The 20,399-nt window shown below is 40.1% G+C and overlaps 1 protein-coding gene across 20 annotated transcripts in view; it reads right to left on the bottom strand.

Moving 5' to 3' along the window:
• The window catches only part of LOC108155320 (tropomyosin-2), a 30,314-nt gene that overhangs the window by 5,840 nt on the left and 4,075 nt on the right, over positions 1-20,399 (bottom strand). For 5 of the 20 annotated variants that reach the window (XM_017286050.1, XM_017286045.1, XM_017286040.1 and 2 more), the window contains exons 1-7: positions 17,374-17,746; positions 15,510-16,891; positions 8,636-8,769; positions 6,960-7,077; positions 3,715-3,785; positions 2,158-2,233; positions 1,293-1,355 (exon numbers count right to left, since the gene is read on the bottom strand). In XM_017286050.1, the coding sequence (XP_017141539.1) occupies positions 1,293-1,355; positions 2,158-2,233; positions 3,715-3,785; positions 6,960-7,077; positions 8,636-8,769; positions 15,510-16,891; positions 17,374-17,731 (2,202 nt within the window). In that variant the 5' untranslated portion in view covers positions 17,732-17,746. Of the gene's footprint in view, positions 1-1,292; positions 1,356-1,913; positions 1,977-2,157; positions 2,234-2,756; positions 2,828-3,714; positions 3,786-6,959; positions 7,078-8,341; positions 8,460-8,635; positions 8,770-12,438; positions 13,060-15,509; positions 16,892-17,373; positions 17,895-20,106; positions 20,233-20,399 lie in introns of those variants that run through there. The other 15 variants (XM_017286049.1, XM_017286039.1, XM_017286042.2 and 12 more) reach the window with 10 other exon arrangements.

Below are 20,399 nucleotides of genomic sequence, written 5' to 3'. Positions count from 1 at the left end.
TCTCTCGTTTTTTATTCGACTAAAATGCTTACAAACTGTTGACGCTTTTGTACGAGTACTATTTAGGGTTTTTTAGACAAAACCTAAATCAGACAAATTAAATTATCATTAAGGGAAGTTTTTACATTACATTACTGGTAGAGGAGGCTACGCAGTCACTGCTTGGAAAAAAGAATAAGTGAAACTGAAAATGCTGTTAAGATTATTTAAATCTAGAAGAATCTCTAGAATATCTACGCTCATCGATTCATCGGTTCTTTCGGCGCGACTTACAGTTTCTACATTTAATTTGAACTGTATGAGCTCCTGTTCGTAATATTTCTGATTGACGCGTGCCTAGACGTCGGGAGAAATACAACAAATTATGGTTTATAGTTTTTATAAAATAATAGATCAATTTCATGTCACGTACATTTTGGGTTTTCTGTGTGTGTGTGTGTGTCTGTGTTTGTGTTTTTTGGGGGGTATATAAAATATCTACCGAAATTAGATATCTTTTGTTTTTAATTAATTTTGATTTGCATTTAATTTGAGGCTACTAATCAGGCAGTAGAAGTGTGTAAGAATAGTGTTGGAAAAACGTTCTCATTGGTGGAATTACAGTGTTGGGAAACAGTGTTGCAAGACCATTGATGACTACTAACCAAGCAGTGGAGTGGAAGTAACCCTTCTACTTGCCGCCACTATCCAAGCAGTAGAAGGAGAACAGAGTGTTGCATAACCACGACTAGTGTTGTAAGTCAGTGACAATTAATCGAGTTGTGAGTGGTTCGGTTCTATTGATCATCAGTTACTACTACTACAACAAGCAGTAGAAAGCTGGAAGTATCAGTGCTGGAAAACACATTTTCCTTTGTTGCACAAAAAGTTGTTTTCAATTTTGAACAAATGTACACACACACGTCTTGCGAGAGGGATGACACGACAGAAATACTTGCCCATGGATGTACGCTATATCGTATATAGTGGTATAACGATATTGATCTATAATTTCTATAATTTTCATCATTTTATTTGCCATTTGTTGTATTTTTCCAAAGTGCTTATTTTTGTTTTTGTTTTTTTTTTTTTTGTATAAAAAAGAAAATATTAAATGTCGAATTGACGAATATGTACAATAAATTTAAAATTGAGAATAACGATTTGTGCAATTCAATATTTTCTTTTTTTTTGTTGTTTGTTTCTTTCAGTTTTAAGCTTAGTCTTAGTCTAGAGTTAGTCTTAGTTTTAAAGCGGTTTCACCAACACCAGATATGTTCACATATCAGATATATTTCGACTCTGCATAATACCTCTTTCAGAGAATGATCCAAGACCTTGATTTGCGTTTCAAAGGTCTCCTCTTTTTGTGTGGCCTGGCGTTCAGTGTTGGTAAGCGTTTATTAAAAGCAGTTTTTGTTCAACAGAAATTAAACAAATGAAACAATATTCATGCAAGGAACAAATCAGTGGTCAGTGTTGGTAAACATCCAGCAGGTGCGCAAATTAGAGATTGTTTTTTTAGCAGCAACATTTAACAGAAAAACAATAATATGAAACAAAGAAATAAAAGAAAATATAAATTAGTAAAGAATATCAATAAAATATATAAAATTGATTGTTCTGTAAATATCATGTCGGTAGACATTTTATAAGAATTATTAGTACAACAACGAAATGAAAGATTCGAAAACTCTGCGCAGTACAAGAGTTCCTTCAGAAGATCTTTCTTTTTGGGAGGGGGTTGGCTGTCTGAGGCACCCCTCCCTATAAACATTATATGGTATAAATCAAACAAAAACGAGAAACAACAACAAAAGAGATGTATATAGCCGCTGGTTTGGGGCACTCGTTTTGATCTGGGATCTGGGAAATCTTCTTTGCTTTTTGGCCACTTTTTGATGCAAAGGCTTTTCTTCTTGCTTGATATCTACCTCCTTTAGACGAGTGTTCAGGGTCTTGATTTGGTTCTTGTATTCTTCCTCGCGTTGGTTGGCCTATTTTTGTTTTTTTTTTTATATCGTTTTCGTTGTTGTTGTTGTACATTTCGGGGGGAGTTTTTTGAGTATTTCGGGATGGGGAAAATTCAATATAGATATTTAAGAAAGATTGAGTTAAATGATTTTCATTAGGTATATTCCAAATGAGAGTATATGTAAGACAACAAGAGATACTGACCTTCTCCTCAGAGACTTCCAGGGACTTCAGGTTGTTACCAACCACGCGCAGCTCTTCCTCAAGCTCCACAATTTTGCTGTTGGACAAGAAACGTAATGTTTATTACAAAAATGTGACAAAACAATCAAGTGGCGGAAAAAGAGAAGAACAACTCATGCAATTGTTAAATATAAAGGTTTTCTTTTTGTGCGCGCAATTTATGCCAGACTCCAGCAGCAACACTTCACTTTCGAAAATAGTCTTGTGGCTGTCGCCTGTGTCTCCGACTGGAGGCGATCCACCGATGGATGGATGACCAAGAGATTCCGCAAAAAAGCGTCAAATCATGTTGCCAAGGTCTGGCAAATATTTTTATAATCATAACAATTGTTTTTGGACCGGACCGACATCATCTCCAGACGTCGGATTTCACTTTTTTGGCATTTATTTATAAACTATGGAAATTATAAATAAATATTTGTCCATCGCTGGCATAGATTGCGCACAAAATAAAACCCAAGAAAAATGTGTATTATATTTAACGAAATGCAGTTAGTAAACAGAAACATCGAAGATAGATAGAGTAGAGGCGCTGTGGCTGTGTGGGGCATTGGACAAACCTTTCGCTGAGCTCAACTTTTTCCTCGGAACGCTCCAGATCTCCTTCCATGAGCACAAGTTTTCTGGCAACCTTCGGTCGTAGGCGTAGGGCGTAGCAGCAAGGCGGGATTCAAGGCAGCGCAAGGGCGTGGCAAGGTGTTAGCACGGGCATTGTATTAATGTACACACACACACAACGGCAACAAGGTGTATTTGTTTTTGGCATGAGTTAGGAAATGGCAATAGAAAAAAGTAATGTTTTCACAGATTAGTCGAGTGTCTGGCTTAAACTCTGGGGATGTTGGTACAAAAATGTGAATACTGTGTGCAGAATCATGATGTGATTCATGATACAAAGAGCAATTGGGGCTTAAGAGGTGCAAAGTTCTCATTTTCGCAGTGCCTAGAGTGAGAGAGAGAGAGGAAGCTTGAGAGTGCATTGATTGTGACGTATGAGTCGTAGTTGAGATGACACTCACGCAATCATGAGTTCTTACTCTCTGAGAACACAGAAGAGAGAGCGCTGGTTCTGCACTCACTGGAAAGCTCTTCAAAACACTGCTTAAACGAGGCTTAAACTGCTTCACAGGGAAGCAAGCAGGGAAATCTGAACCTCTTTTGCCTTACTTTGCTCTTTTTGTTTGTTGTGCTTCGTTTTGTTTCTAAACTACGAAACATGCCTTTATTATACACAATATTAGATTCCAGTGGATATAATATTCACATTTTCAAACCAAACAATATACAAAAACATTTATGCAAAAAGCTAGCTAGCTAAAAGAATAAACAATAACAAAAATCAAAATTTAAACTGAAAAATGTAAAAAGGGGGAAATATGTATGTAATATGCAATAAACAGCTTTTGAGGTTAGGTTTGCGGCAATTTCAACATTGTTTTTCATTAAATATTAGAAACAGGAAACATTTTTGTAACATATTTAACGTTTATTTGATATAAATTGAAACTTAAAACGTACTTTTCACCCTGTTCGGCACGTTCTTCGGCACGCTCCAAATCAGCTTCAACCATCGCCAATTTACGGGCAACCTTTTCTCATAGACAATTCATTTACAATTCAATTCGATTCGATTGATTGAGTGTTGGTTTGATATAATACAAGAAGTTTTGTATGGCATATACAGGATACACAGGAGAACATATAGAAAATGTATTAAATTTGATGTTTGGGTTTTACAAGTTTTTTTAGTTGAGAAAAACATAAAGCATTAGAATGATTTAATGGTTAGATTTGTATGTTCTTTGAATGTTTGAATGTATATGTTTTTAATGTATCGCCTTAATGTCTAATTTAGTAATTAACAAAACAAATTGTTTAATTTTATTGTTATTTTGTTGTGTTTTCGGTTTGATTTCCTATAAAACTTGTGCTTTACGCGTGTGTGTCTTTTATATCATACGATCCAAAGGTGTACTAAAGTTATAGTTTGATCTTTGAGATATTATATGGAAAAAAAAGGATATCTGGTAGTGGATTCGATTTTGTTTATACCTTCTCGATGTTGTTGTACATTTCTTAGGGGATTTTTTGGATAGTTTTCCCTATGAGTAAATTCCCAACAGTTGGGTATTTCCTTTCCCCCCTAAAAAGAGTTCTTTGACAGTATTTTTCTTGGGTTAACCTTTGCCAAAGGAAATTAAATTCAAAATCTTTCAGATATCAAAGCTTAAAGCAATTTCCTGAAACATCACCCCCTACATCACATAATCATAACTATGAAAACTCATTTATTTAGAGGAAATCATAACCGACTGAAGCTGAACATTACAACAGCTTTATTTGGCAGCCTTTTGGCCAAAAGATGCTTCTTTTGAGAAAGGCGGAAATCGTTTAACCAATCTAGGGGCTATTTGCCAACAAAATGAGCCAATTTCCTGCTTTGACGTATGCAAATATTTAGTCTCCAGAGGGAAGTGAGGGAACCACCAAATGAATCGTGAATCATGAAAAAGTAAATGCAAGGTAACTACTAAAAAGTGTCGTCAGATTTTTAAACAGAAAAAGATACGATGTGGAGAGGGCGATCCACGCACATTTCTTGCCGTTGATTCACTCTTTTGAGTGGCCACTCTCTCTCTCGCCCCTTCAGAGCGAGGGTCAAGTGGTGCAGCATTACGTTTTGGATTCATCATCGATCGTTTTGGCAACAGTTACAGAGGGTTTTTAGCCGCTTATGTCATGGGGCCTCAATGGGCTGCTGTCGAGCACAATCCCCCCATATTTGGGGAGCGGCCTTCTCTTATCAAAGTTTTCAGTTAAACAAACTCTTTCGCTCTCTCTTTGCCAGTTCTTCTTTGCCTTAGTTTTCCGGCGAAAGATAAGGAAAAAAGTGAGGACGTAGACACGGGGCTTATCTGCAGGCAATGGCCGTGTATCAGTTAACAATTGCTTTATTTTATCGATTTCTGGCGACTGACGTGCGAAACACGTAAGCAAAAAAACACAAGAGGGTTCTCCTTGAGAATGGAGAGAAAAAAAATATTCTTTGATGCCAAGGATTACTGAAGATTAGCGAAGGATCGTTGAAGAAGTATTGGAATGTTTTGTAGGGCAGAGCCTTCTGGATTGTTCAAGGCCTGGAGATAAGGCCCATAGAAAGATCTGCAGAATGGTCAGACATATCATTTTTCGAAGAATACTCGAGTTTATAGAAGGATTTACAAGAATCTCTCTTGTAACTCTTGAAAGAAGAATCTTGACAATAAGTACAAAGATTCCATACGCATATTCTTGGCAATTCATAGATAAAACGTATCCTCTTTTAGTATATATATGTCGATTGAATCGTTTGAGGCAGTTCCATATATATTTTTGGCACCCAGGAACTTCCTTTGTTCTCTCCAATTTCCTGTAAAATTAAGCATGTTCAAGCTCTCCTCTAAAGCAAATAGAGTTCCTGTAAAATCATGGCATAGCAGCATAGTTCCATAAGCAATAATCTGTAATATTTGTTTCAAAGAAAGGCTCCTAAATAATCGTTTAAAGCATTACTTCAAATTCTGTTTCAGCTGCAGAGATTTCCAACTTCTATATTTCATCTATATCATATTTCATCCCTAAACCTTCATCTTTCAGTGGCCAAAACCTGCCTCAAGAAAATGTACAACAAATCGTAAGAGTAAAACATTATCTGCTCCCAAAAAAGTTCAAAAGTTAGTTTTTTATGCTGCATTCATATATGTATTTTATAATATATATATATTTTGTTGTATTTGTATATAATTGTTATATAAACTTTAAATTTGCAAAAATATTAAATCAAAAATTATTAAAGGAAATATTAATTGTTTTTTTTTTTTTGGGTGGTTTTTTTTAGTAATTTATATAATAATATAATTTTGAAATTAAATTAAATAATCTTTACAGTTGTTGCTTTTTGCAATAGAAATATAAATCAAATGACAATTTTGTATAATTGAAATATATGCTTTTTAAGCTCCAATATCATTATATTAGAGAACACTTTTTTTGTGTATAAATCTCTAGTACAGGGACGATAACAAAAGTACACTTGGATCGCTTAACATTTAACATAATTTACAAAATAAAAGACACACTTGTGGGCGGCACTCCCCGTCGGGAGGAGCGATGATATTAGGCTTCATCATTTGTTCATCAAACATCTCATTGGATTGTATGTACATCGACTAATACACATATTTATATTGCATATATATTGTGAGGCAACGGGCAGGCGTTGCATGCCTTGGATTCCTATAGCTATAGCTGCCCTTCAAGCATCATTCGTTCATCATCGTCATCATTGAATCGATTTTTAAGCACAAGTTTTACATCTACACTCGATAGTTGATTCCTGTGCCAAGTATTATGGGACAGACAGAACCCCCTCCTTGAAGGGGGTTTACGTTCCTTTTGTTTTTGTTTTTCTTTCGATCCTTTGGCAAAGGAACCAAAAATCAAGTATCATTGTTTGGTGGTGGACTGTTGTTGTTGTTGTTGATGTGTTCATGGTCGTGGCTGGGACTTGTGGAGGATAAAGTGGAAGTGATCTTCGCTTCACCAACAGCAGCAGATGCAATAGTTCTGGATGCGTTATTGTTGTTGGTGCCATTGTTATTAGCATTAGCATTGGTATCGATAGTATTGTTACTGTTACTGTTGTTGTTCTGGTTGTTGTTGTTGTTATTATTATTATTGCTTATTAAATTAGAAATAGAAGATAAATTGGTTTTTAGCTGCACCTCATCGTATTTCTTGTCAGCCTCCTCAGCAAGGAAACGCGCTTCCTTCAGCTGATTCTCGAGAGCGTCCATGCGTTCTTCATCGGCAAGGGCGCGATTCTCAAGAATCTTGCGAGCACTATATATATTTTTTATTGAATATACATATATATATATATATATAGTCCACATTGTTGTGTGTGTTTTGCGGTTACGACGGCGACCAAGCCCATAGAAGACAGTGACCAAGTGGTTAGCGATGATTTAAGTTTTTTTTTCATTCATTCCGCCATTGGAAGAATCGAATTTTTTTGGTACAGCCCCAAAGGATAGATAGAAGAGTGTGAATCGAATCATTCGACGTCATCATCCACATCGTTGGGTGTTCGATAGTGTTGTTGTTGTTGTTAAACGTTAAAGTTGTTGTTGTAGTTGGTTGTTGGTGGTTTTGTTGTTTTTGTTGTTGTTATGACAAACAGATGGTTTACAACACAGTTGAGGTTCACAGATAGATAGATTGATTGATTTTTGTTTGTTTTAAATGGATTGTTGATGTCGTGGTTCAGTTATAGTTGTTGTTTTGTTGTTGTAGTTGTTGTAAAAAGAGAGACAAAAATTTGGTTGTTGCCAGTTGAGTTTTAAAGTTTCGGATATTTAACAGGGGATTACATAGGGGCAGGAGTACATGAAGAAGCTAAGACAATGGAGTGCTTTTTCTTTTAGGGAAATCTTTAATAGAAAGATTTTACGATGGAATGACTGGAATGAAAGCAAAAATATCATCCACAAATGTGGTAAATGTTGCTAATGGAACTAGTGGTATTTTAAGCTCTAACGGACTGGTCTAGATCAGGTGCTATTGATCCAGATCAAAGAACTTGGAAAGTTGGAAAGTGTTTGAATGTCATAAATCATTGTTTTAGCTTCTCCAAACACACATTACAAAACATTCGTGGGGGGGAGGGGGGTGTTTTTGTACAGACATAATTATTTAAACAGCCATTTTGACTAATAGACTACCATAAAGCTTATGTAGGACATGCCTTTGTCCATAAATTTTACAATATTTATACAAAATCATCCATAGAGCAGATGCAGCAGTTCCAACGGTGGGTCGACGACAACTAAATGCTGTTTACAAAAAAGTTTCTTAAGAACTAACTTAGATACATATATCATCATTATTATTATAATGATTCATATTAATTGTTGTTAAAGAGAGCGCATATATATAGACCCAAAACCTAATTAGTAAACGCAAAAATGTTGACCTAAAGTGAAAACAGAACCTAGAACCTAACCTCAATGGAAAACCTAATAACCCTAAAGCCCTAACGAAAAGATACAGAGAGAGCATAGAAGACTCTCTTCCGTGGATAGATGGTTGGATATGATGACTATACCTCTTCGTATTTCTTATCGGCTTCTTCTGCAATTAATTTTGCTTGTGCTAATTGGTTCTCCAAGAGAGCCACTTTGTCATCTTCCATATTTGTGCGATTCTCAAGCGCTTTTCGTATCCTAAATGCATCATATTATAATAGATATATATGTGGATAGGATAAATATAACTTGAACTTGGATATTTTATGCTGTAAACTTATAAATTATTATAATTATACATCATATATCATATATAGAGGGGGGGATGGGGGAATAGGATAGGGATATGGATATATGGTAACAAATGTACTAACCGTTCGCTCTCATCGGCGGCCTGAGAGGCTTCCGACAGCTTGGCTGTGGCGGAACCCAGACGCTCCTCAGAGCGCTCCAAGTCTTCTTCGAGCAACTGAATGCGACGGTTCAGAGCAGCAACCTCAGATTCGGCCTATAAGACAATATATATGTTCGTACGAACCAAATATAGCATATACATACAACAAAGCATTTATTAGCTATAAACTTATCAAGTAATTTACTTCTTACAAAGCTAAACTTAGGAAATTGGATATTAAATAGACTATAAAATTTATGCTGGTTTTGGTTCTGCTTTTGTTTAAGAAATACACATAAATTGCTATTCAAATCGTTGCCATCTTTGGTATGGTAAATATCTACAAGAAATACACATAAATTCTATATAGAAAACTTTGCTATCTTTGGTATGGTAAATCCTGTTTTTTGCGCTCTCTTTTTAAGCCTAAGAAACCCAATAATTTTGCATTCTTTAAATTAGTTTATTTGCCCTAAAAGTCGACCGGTGTTTCCACATATTGCCTTCCACCTGTAAATAGAAATTCCATTCTTTTTCCGTTTTCCGTCTTACGCTGTCTTCTGGCATGTTGCAAGGTCAAACCCAGTGCCGACGCCCTAAAGCACGCAAAAAAAAATTTGTTTGGCCAAAAGTAATCAATACCCAGGTGTCAAGCGAAGTTCAACAGCACACCGATGAAACCGATATGTTGGTCCAAAAGAAGCCAATTCAAGCCTCAGGCCCTGACGTCATCCTATGGAAAATATTGATGAGAGTTTTTCCCACAATACGCAAGACGACACGACTCGAAATTATATACCCATTAAAGAACGGAAAATATTCGACATTGAAAAATTTGTGGCCATATAGAGGAGTTTTGGTTCGAACGATGAAAAGCGAAAATGTGAGCAGCCGAGCACACGCCCAAAAATGGTGAAAAAAGTATAAAAAACAAAAACAACAGAAACATCAAGCAAAAGCAACAAACTTTTTGATCAAAAACGGCAAGAGCAATTGGACAAGGCAGTCCAGTCCCCATGTCCATGTCCAATGTGACTGTTATGGTCGGACATAGATAGAGAGCTACTGATATGTACATGCCGTAATGATGGAATGACTGAATGACCAATTGACTGATTGGATGACGCTTAGAACCCCTCGCGCTCTCTCTCTCTCCCTCTCCCTCTCTCACGAGTCGTAAAAGTATCGTGTGATTATGAATTGGAACCAACCGTGTTGTGTTGGCTTACGTCATCATCCCAAACAGCGGCAGCATACAAAACACACATACACACACATGTACGTTAAACGATAAAAAGCATTTCGAATTGGGGGAGCTTGAGCAGGCAGAGCGCGTAGCTTTCCAAACACCGAAAGTCATACAACAAACCGTTGATGAAGCACCAGAGAGGAGTGGAGAGGAGAGCGTCCCCGCCACAGAGACAACGAAAAATGCCAAAAACAACAAAACCACCAGAAACGAAGGAAGGAAAACATCGAAAAAGCACAGTAAAGTACTGGCTAAACGAGGCTTTCTGATTACTCGATCATCACTCAGTGAAGAGCTTTCTTGGGCAAAATGAGTGCATAGGCATTTCTGCAAATCAGCTGCTGTCTCGTTTAGCCAGTGCTTACAAAGTCAACTCCAGTTGGGTTTCGTTTTGTAGCGGGAGTTGTTGGCAGCAGCCATGGGCGCGAAAGAGAAGAGCTTGCACACAGTTGGGAGTTGGATAGGGAGAGAGAGAGCAAGCTGTTGTGGCCGTCTCGCTATCCCCCTCTATTTTTGAACTCATTAACAAAATGTATTGAAGATTAAGCGCTTTATTAACAGCAACAAAAAGAGAAGTAGAAGAAGAATAAGAGGCCAAAGAAAAGCGGGAGACAGAACAAGTTTTAAAGTTGGAGAGCAGTGGCCCCGGCCCCCATTGTTGTGGAATTTATGAGAAATGACCGGCAAAATGCAAAAAAATTAAAAATAAAATACAAAACAACAAAAATAACCGATCTTAGCCAAATTCAAAAGCCATGAGCATGCAAAACCAGCTACGGGGCTGAGAAATGGTACACGCCAATGAATTTTTGACGGCTTAGTCACACACACACCTTGGAATCGGGGAGTATTCCATTTGTTTTAGTTTTATTTTCAGAAATTGCCTTGGCAACGATATGTATATAAAACAATAAAAATTTTGTGGAGCGCTGCGCAGGGCGTGTGCGTATGCCAATGTGTGTGTTTGTGTGTATCCATTTTGATGATGCATTTTTAATTATGAACCGAAAAAGTAACGCCATGAAAATGTAAATCACCAAGAAAAACGGTTAAAGACGATGGACGCTCTCTCAGGCATGAAGTGGTTTTTTCGGTGGCCATCGTGAGAGGGTGTGTGCTTGCTTTGCTTCTCTCTTGATACCCCAGTCAGCCCATGGCATCATGTATTGTAATCTCTAAATTACGGAATACACACACACACATAGGCATGCAGTGACAGGGGGCAGGGGGACAGGGAGCATGAATCAAAACCAATTTGTCACAAAAGCGCATTGAAATTATCAACGTTCAATTGCAGGACAGAGGGACACAAAAGAGGGGAGAAAGGAAGACTGCGCAAGGAGGGAAACACTAGATGAGAGGGAGGGCGACTCGCTCTGCCATCGAATGACATTGAAAAGCATTCATTGTATAGAAAAGCAACAACAAAAGCAAATTATGTTTTTGTTTTACATTTCAGAAAGGGGAAACCAAACGTCAATCACTTGCTGGCAGCGTGGAAGCGAAAAGTGAACAAATGACTCCCCGCCGAAGGCAATTGTATTGGTTTTAAAATTCATCCAAAAGTTCCTGGAACACAGTCCTAAGCCGCCAAAAAACATGACGTCAACAAATGCTGTCACACTCTCTGTGATTTCGTACACACACACACACACACACACTTATACGGGTACCAAGGAGCCCTACAGAAATTGCTTGCGGCATTTGCTCTCTCAATTGTCTAATTAGAATCGAATTAAGAACAAAATGAAAAAAAAAGAATTAAGAGAATCCAACCATTTATTGATCATAATTAATCGAATTTAGAACACCGCTAGCTAAACGATGTGGCTGCCACTTTGCGGCTGCTGCCGTTGCTGCTTCTTCAGCTTTGAGCCGGTTTTTATTTTTTTGTCGCTGAGAAAGCAAAAGATTTCTTTTCTCTTCTTTTTTTTGCCTTATGTAAATGCGTGTCAGTGTCAGTGTGTGTGATTGTGAGGTGTATGCTAATGTTGCGCTATGTGCCGTGAAGCGAGAGAGATAACATACAATTTGAAAGGTGAATGAATTTCGTCTCACAGATAACAACAGTTAACCCCAAAACGAAAAAGAAGTGACACAATAAGGAACAAGAGGAAGAACAATAGTGGTGCTGCACGGACACGAACCACCCTGTGTCTCAACAATTCAATTTGCCTAAAATTTCTTTCAAAAGAGTAACAACAAAAGGCAGGGGGGAAAACAACAACAGAATCAACGGGAGAGGCCAGAACCAAAAAGTCGCTCTCTGGAACTCATGCGAGCGAGAAGCCTGTCGCGACACTTGCGGTTATCTCGCTCCCACAAGAACACACACACACACACACAGGGGAGAGCTCTCGTCTCTCTCTTGCTCTGAGAGAGTGTGTGAGAGAAATGGTTAACTATCTTTTTTCCACAGGTAGGATTTATGCAAAATTTATAAGACAGGTCACGCAGTATTTAAACCATACCAAAGATAGCTAAATTTCCACTAAATTCTGTAGAACTAATAGGGAAATGGAAGGCTGGCTTACTTCTTCGCGGCGAACCACTTCGAGTTGCAAGCGCTTTTGGTACTCCTCGCACTCATCTTTATACTTTTCCATTTCTTCTTTGGTCTGACGCATTTTCTTCTTGAGCACGTCCAGGAGAGTGCCTTGTGGAATGCTGGTCGTCATTTTTAGTTTGGTTGTAGGTGTTTCGTTTGGACACTTGGACTTTGCGTTGGCAGGGAAGCCGGGCACTGAAGCACACTTGATATTGGCCTTTTTCGCCTTTTACTGTTATAATTTCAACAGTTGCTTTCTGGTGGTATGGCAGCACCAAAAATATATAATTTTACAATTTGAAGAACACACACCAACACACGCACGGAGAATGGAACGAACACTCACACACACGCAATGAAGAAAAAACCACCGGTTTTTTTCTTCTTTCTCTTCGACTGCTTTTTCTCTCGCTTGCGATGGCTTTCAAGGCAGCGTAAGCTGGTTTTAGGGACTTTAACTGGCACACAATATAGTAGTAGAATAAATAACGAATAAATATTTAATATTTGCTATTTGGTAGCGAAAAACACACACAAGTCGACGACACACAAAACAGAGAAGACCGACGCGACTCGAACAACAAATTGGAAATGATCCGTTAAACACTTGGCATGCCTTTCGAAGCGGTGGTGGGGTTTGACAGTGGTGGTGTGCGACAGAGACAACTGGTGTGTCGAGGAGAAGAACGAGAGAACGATGACATTCATTGAGTGGGAAAAAGGCGCTCAAGTCGGAGTTGGATTCGAGTTGCGTTGGTTTTGAGCGCGATTGTGTTTTGTATGGGAAAATCACTCAATCAAACAAGTAATCTCTCTCTCTCTCGGCTGAATTGGAGTGAACGAACGAGACAAAAAAGAACTAGAAGAACGACTTAGTTCACTTACGAATGAACCAGTAAGATGAAAAAGAGAGGAAACCACCACGTTTGAGAGAGCGAAAATGCATGAGTCGAGCGCGCCGTTGGCAGCGCTGCTGACATGCCTTTTGAAGCGATGAGAACATTGGTGTGACAGAGATAACTGGTGCGTCGTCTGCCTCGCCTAAACTGTATGCTGGTGTGTGCTCAAGAGCGGAGCGACTTTGTGTGTGTTGGTGTGCCGCTGGAAAACCTGTTAAAAGCCGCTAAAATTCTGTCGACATGTTTGTTGTTGTTTGGCATTAATTAGTGAAGAAATATTTCAGATTTTTGCTATTTCTATGCAAATAATATTATGCAAAATTATGCCCATGTCAAAGACAATCTCCATTTAGGCTCGAAATGAGTAATCAGGTAGTACTCTCTAGCTGCACACATACAGACATTCGAACATACAGCTGCGTGTGTGTGCCTTTGCCAACGCAACGCCCCTGCCTTTTCCTCCCCTGTCTATCCACAAGCTAATTGTATGAAAAAAACTACAATGCCGGTGCTTTATCAGGCTTATCAACACGCAAGCAAACAACGTAAGCGTGAGAGCGTAATGACTAATCGGACAGGTTCTCTTTCCGGCGATTGTCCCCCCACACGATATCGATATCATATCGGGAAGTTTTGAATTTGAAAAAGTTCTATGCCCCCGAGGGTTCGTTCTCGTTCACCCACCTGTTGCTGGCAATTAAGTCTGTATTCTCAAACTCTCATCCCTATTCGGCGATGGCGTAATTGTTGATAATGCTAACAATGAGCGCCTGTCCATTTTTAGCCAGGCGGCATTGAAAAGAAATTAAAAGTAAATGCCGCAGTCGCATCGAAGGTCGTTCGGGGGCTTCGGCTTCGCTATGGGAACACGTACATAGCCCGTATCAACATTTAATAATTAATTTGTACACCAAATTGGCAAGTCGGGCTTTGTACAGCATTTGCGCTATGCTTTGGCCATAGATGGTAATGTTTTCCTTTTAGTGATATTTGTAGTAGAAGCATGTAGCCGGCCATTTATGGGGGTTGGGTTGGGGCCAAGACCACATAGAGTATGGTTATAGAACCCGAAACGAAACCCCCACCCACCACCATATAGGCGGGGGAGTCGCACTACCATTTAGAGGGCCCTCCATCTCTCTCTCTCTCTCTCTTTGAGATGGGGGCGGAGGGAGTTTAGTGTGGCAGAGCGCAACAGGTACCGTTAGTTTAATTTTGAGCAATTGCGTAACTAATTAAACAATTGCCTGCAATTAAGCAAACATGTTTGCGTACGAAATTGTTGAAATACTTTTGCTGCTCTCAGTCTACGGGTGGTACAATGTATGCAGGGGGGGGTAAATGCAAACGAAATGCTGACCATCGGAATGGCAAGAGAAAAGGTGAAAGAAATAGGCATAAGTACGTGCAAAGTGGGTCAAGATTTGCATGTGTGTGCGTATGACAAGACGAAACCACAGAAAGAGGGCCTCCAAGACAGAAAATGATTTCCTAGGCGACGGGCCAGCTATTCATAATCAATATATATGTAGAAAGAATTAAAGTGTTCCACCAGAAAATTCCATGTGATTCCCTAACGCAAGGGCAAGAAAATGAGACGGAGAAAGAGGAGAGGGCTTAAAGAAAATCACCACAAAAGGGTTAAGGTTAGATTGGGGATCCGAAACATGTGATACCCTAACACGAAACCGACAATGAACCCCATGCTGCTGGTAAACAAGAATCTACAGAGGTTTATAGGATCAGAAATACCATTTCTCTGCCTGGCAAACAGCTTGCTCAGCACGTTGGACCCTCTTCTAGGGTATATCGCGAAAAAAGAAGGCAACAAAGTCGACGACAAAGACGACGTAATCGCTTTGCAATGTGCAAACCACACAAAACTAAAAAAACAACAACATTATACAAAGAGCGAACCGAGGAAACAAAGGAAACGAGAGATAGGCAACAACAAAAATTGGAGCAATCATAGATAGAAAGAGGCGATACGATAGAGGGGACGGAACCTAACCAAACTTTACAAAGAACAGCCGACGGAAGACATCGTTGGACGGAAGACGTTCTTTTCTTTTGGCTTGAATTAGATATAGAAATGTGATTAGTGGATAATATATAAAGAGACTCCCATCGATCCATCGATCTCCCGTCTGCTAATTACCCTTTTTAGTTGTGTATTCATGATGTTGTGCAGCTCGTTCCGGATGATATTGAACTTCATCATGGTGTCCGAACTGAAGATGGAACGTCCAAAGGCCAGACCCGGATAGTCCGCACACCGTCCCTTGTTCCGACGTGCCTCGCGCTCCGCCACAATCTCGGCCGCCTCGCTGGTGCATCGCAATTTGGACCACTCGGCCGACTGGGTGTCGTCGTCATCGCCCAGTGCGATGCCCTCGTCGATGGCCCCGGCACTGAGATCGGTGGCCAGGCTATCACTGCTGGCCTCCATTGCACTCGTGCCGGCTGCTCCATGTCCATGACGCTTGCTGCGCTCGCGCTTGCCCGACGATGACGAGGAGGACTTCTTCTTTCTCTCTGACTTTTCACCTTTTTCACTCTTCTCCGACTTGTCGCCTCTATCACTCTTCTCGGACTTTTCGCCCCTTTCCCGCTTCTCGGACTTTTCGCCTCTGTCCCTCTTCTTTTTCTTGCCACTGGACGTTTTGGCCTCCTTCTCCTTCCCGTTGGGGGGCACCGGAAGGCCTGAAGGCGTTGCCGTTGCTGTTGTGGTTCCCGTTACGGGTGTGGCCGCACTGTCATCTTGAATGCTGCTCTCATCCGTGGGCGTGGGACTGTTGCTGCCCAGGGAATTGGTCACCGAATCGGTGAGTGGAAGACTTAGGGTGCTGCGGCTAATCGGCGTGGAAGGCGCCTCCACGGGTGTCTCGTTCTCGGGTTCTGGCTCTGGTTGAGCCTCACCGCGCAGATTGGAGAGCACCCCCTTGGAGTCGCCGCGATAGAGAGCGGCCAGTATCTCCTGGACATTGGGCACATTGGGCCGCCGTGTGCCCGAGAAGCGGGGATGATGCTGATGGCCCCGTCGTTTCAGGGCGGCTGGAACCAGGCTGTGGGTGCTGTTGCTGCCCGTCCCGCTGGTGCTGGACAGGGCGTCGTCGTCGGCACTGTTTTGCTGCGACATATTGTCTTCGGAGTCAGAGGCGTCGCTCCAAAAGTCCGTCGATCCCGACTCGTACTCACTGTTGGAGCTCTTGTCGCAGATGAGCTGCTGGTACCTTTCGTAGAGCTGGGCTAAATACAGTTCGGCCTCCTCATCGCAGTAATAGAGCAGATCGTCCAGCACATTCAGCTGCGCCTCGATGGAGCACCAACGCGAAGACTGCCCCGATAGTGCCCCGTCACTGCGACTCTGCCTGCTGCTGCCACGCTGTTGACGCTGGTGTTTGCCTGCTTTCGGCTTTGGTTTATCACTTTTTAACAATTGTTTGTTGCTTGCGCGTTTGTTACGCGGCTGCTGTTTCTGTTTTCCAGCTGCTGCACCCTCCGCCGTTGTTGTTGTTTTTGGTGTCCTTTTTGCAACAGCTGTTTGTAAATCGAGAAAATGTAGTTTATCGACCCTCGGAAAAATACCGAAATATACCGTCGAATTTTCAAAATATTCCGTAACAATACTGACGAATTCAAGTTACCCCCTGAAATTCCCCCTTGGCATATAATATGTTAATCGTTCTCCATCAAGGATTGGAAACCATATTGCTGCATTTTGATGTTCCGTCAAATATTACGGCTTACAAAAGTGATTTAATATAATCTTAGCAGCCAAAATTTAGCTGTTCAATTTTTAATGCTTAATAATTGCTCGTAATTATTGTAATTAAATCATTTTTGTGCGCCTATCGATATCTAGTGTGACCAGACAACTACACGCGCACTGCATACAGACCAAAGCTGATTGCCATGTGCGCGTATAGTTATCGGTGGTACTGCCTCAACTGCTTTAGATTTGATTTGAATTTATAGAAATCATATCTAAATCAACTGAGATTAAAGGCTGATTTCGTTACGCTTTTGTTGTGGTTGTTTGTCGTTGCCGCCGCTGGTCAATAAATGCCGATGCGCCCGCTTTATTTGATGCGCCAGCCGGCGCGCCGCACTGCCGAAGTATTTGTACTTTTGGTTATTTTGTAGTGGTTGTGTGGAGGGTTTAACCGTTTCTTTGGGTGTAGTTGTTGTTGCTGTTGCACTTGCTGCTATTTTTGTTGCATTTGTTTTGGTTGCAGTTTTTGCACTGCTTTTGCTAGTTTTGTGATTGTTTTGCTTTGGTTTGGCTGTTGTTGTGCTTTTGTTGTTGTAACTCACTATTTGCCACTCATATGCATTATTAACTTTTGCATTTCCTATTGTTAATGTTTTCTCGTACATATTAATTATGTGCGCCGGCTTTTGCTACTACAGTTTGTTGTTTGGGTGATTTGATGCGTGATGTTTTCGGTGCTTTTTGTTGTTGTTGTTGGTTTTTTTTCAAACAGCTGCGCTCATGGTACCGTTGGTTGGATTTCGAGTTTTGGTTTTTTTTCTAGCTATTTTTATTGATGATTTAATAGATCTAATGTTTTTTTTGCCCTTTTTATCTCTTTAGATTTTCAATAGCGCGTGAAAAATGGCAGAGAAAAGTTTTCGCCACACACTGGTTTCTCTTTCTCTTGTTTTTTGGCATGTGTAACGGTTTATTTATGTAATTTGTGAAATCTCTAGAATTTCATTTAATGCGTATTAAATGAAAGTAGGGACTTCGCTGATTAATTCATTGATAAACCTACTTAGTTTGATTTATAAGAATGCGGGTCTCATTTATTTATAATTTTTTTTGTAGATTTCCGATGGGGTTTGTGGTTGAGGCGGCGGGCGGCGGCTGGTCTGCTGCTGGCTGCTTGCTGCTGCGGCTGCTTGAGGGTTCTTCGGCCCCGCTGCTTGCTTCGGCGTTGTACTTGAAAGTGTGCTTGCGCTGTGGCGATAATTTTTGGGGCTATGCGCTCACCGGCAGCGGCTCTCTCTCGACCTGCCCAAACTATCTCTCTCTCTAATGCGCCCCCATACGAAGCGTGCGGCCGACGTGTGGCACATGTCCGAGTGAGTCAGCAAGATGTGTGCGCTGCACTCTGATCGTACATCCAGGGGGAGAGTTGATGAGCACGAGAGAGCGCCACATCGCCACATCGCCACAGCCCCACAACACCCACTCACTAGTGATGCTCTCTCTCGCACAAGCTTTCATGCAGGCCACTTGTACTCTCTAGCTCTAGCTCCGCTCCGCTCCTGCTCTCTTACTCTCTTGCGGTATTCGCGATGAGTTTTCCTGGTCTATTCATTCCATTTCAGTTTTTGTTTGATTTAATTGCTTATCTCTGTGTTTTTTTTTTTCTTTTTCCCGTATCTTGTATTATTACTCAGGCGCTGGCATGAACGATACGGGGCAGGGCCAACAGCGCCAGCGACAACAACAAGAAAAGCCATAACTGATAATTTGTCAAGATCTCATAATTTATGCTGTCCGATAAGCATTTTGTATTTATCTTTCACGCCTCTGGTTACCTGAAAATGTTGAATTTTTGAAACGCTGCCAAACGCCCAATCCTTGAAATACTTTCCGAAAGTGTCCCAAATCAAAAAACGAATCGCAAGAAGAACAAAAAATTTAATTCAATTTCAATTTTGTTCTTTTTGTTTTGGAAAGCACAAGGCGGTGTCGGCCCAACGCCAAGAAAATTGTTCTAAATACTGTACAAAAAAATTGAGAGGAAACCATTTTTGTTTTTGCATGAAAATATTTTGGCAAAAACAATTTTCATTTGTCTTTGCGTTATTTGATATTGCCTTGCACACACACACGCATACAGGCGCGCATGCGTTGCCGGGGCGCTCTCCCTCTCGCACCATCGGGCTGCTATTTCCAACGAATTTAAAAATAGCGCCGCACCAAAGGCGCTGCCAACAGTAAAAGAAAAACGCATACACCGACAGAGTGCTGCGTGGCAATTGCTGACTGCTGTTTCCTTTTGTTTGAATTTGAATTCAAAATTTATGAATTTTCTGCTAAGAGCACAAACACCTCAGACTCATAAAATGGAATGGAATTTCCGCCCCCAAACATTTATCCCATTTCAAAGAAGGTGCCGGAAAATTAGCATTAAATTGCCGCTCCGATGACACAGTTTTTCCGCTGGCCCATTTTCTTTCCCCCATTTCTTGAAGCTGTTGAAAAAATCACTTATAATAAATTTATGTGTATTTCTTGACTTGTATCTGAACCCAGATGCATTTCACAGAATATTGTGAAATGGCCTAAAAATTAAATGTTTTTTCTTAAGATCTATAGATACTTATTTAAAGATATAGTTTCTGGGAAATTTGTAACATTTTTGAGGGCTCTGACAAATGCTAGTCTAGAAATGATTAATGGGTCTGCCTTTCTTATGTTTTTTAACGTTTTGTCAAGTGATTAAAGAAATTGTGATTTTTGGGGGGTTTTTTGGAATGCTTTGGAATAAGTTTGAGAATTTAGCTTTTAAATTAAAATAGTAATTTGATCAATTCGTGAAAAATTGGTTATAAATTTAAATGCAAGCTAATTTATTTCTAAGACTTAAATTTAACATAAATTTTCAGCTGACATAAAAGAAATTTTGCATTGAAATCTATAAAAAAATAACGATATTGACTACGAACTTCTATGCCTTCTCTATCCTCCACTTAAGATCTATTCTAAGGTATGCAAGGTATGAAATTATTGAACTTACATTCTGCAGGGCCTTGTTCTTCTCCTCCAGCTTGCCAGTGACAAGGGTGAGGGCCTCCTGGGTCTGATCCAGCTCGTTCTCAACGGTCTGGATTTTCTTTTGCAGCTGGCGAGCCTCCTCCTCGGCCTGTTATTATTATATTTCCAAAAGAAAAAGGAAAATGTTAATAAAAACAAGAAAAATGGAATGTGTTAACAAGATTTGTTGTGTTTCGGTTAGGGTTCGCAAGAGCCTGTAGAGATCTGTTCAGATTTAAACCCCTTTAATTATGTTTTTTGTTACATTAAATGTTT

This window comes from Drosophila miranda, chromosome 2, assembly GCF_003369915.1.
Source record: "Drosophila miranda strain MSH22 chromosome 2, D.miranda_PacBio2.1, whole genome shotgun sequence".
Taxonomy (NCBI): domain Eukaryota; kingdom Metazoa; phylum Arthropoda; class Insecta; order Diptera; family Drosophilidae; genus Drosophila; species Drosophila miranda.
Note: the sequence above shows the minus strand (reverse complement) of the source record. Positions and strands in the feature narration are given on the sequence as shown.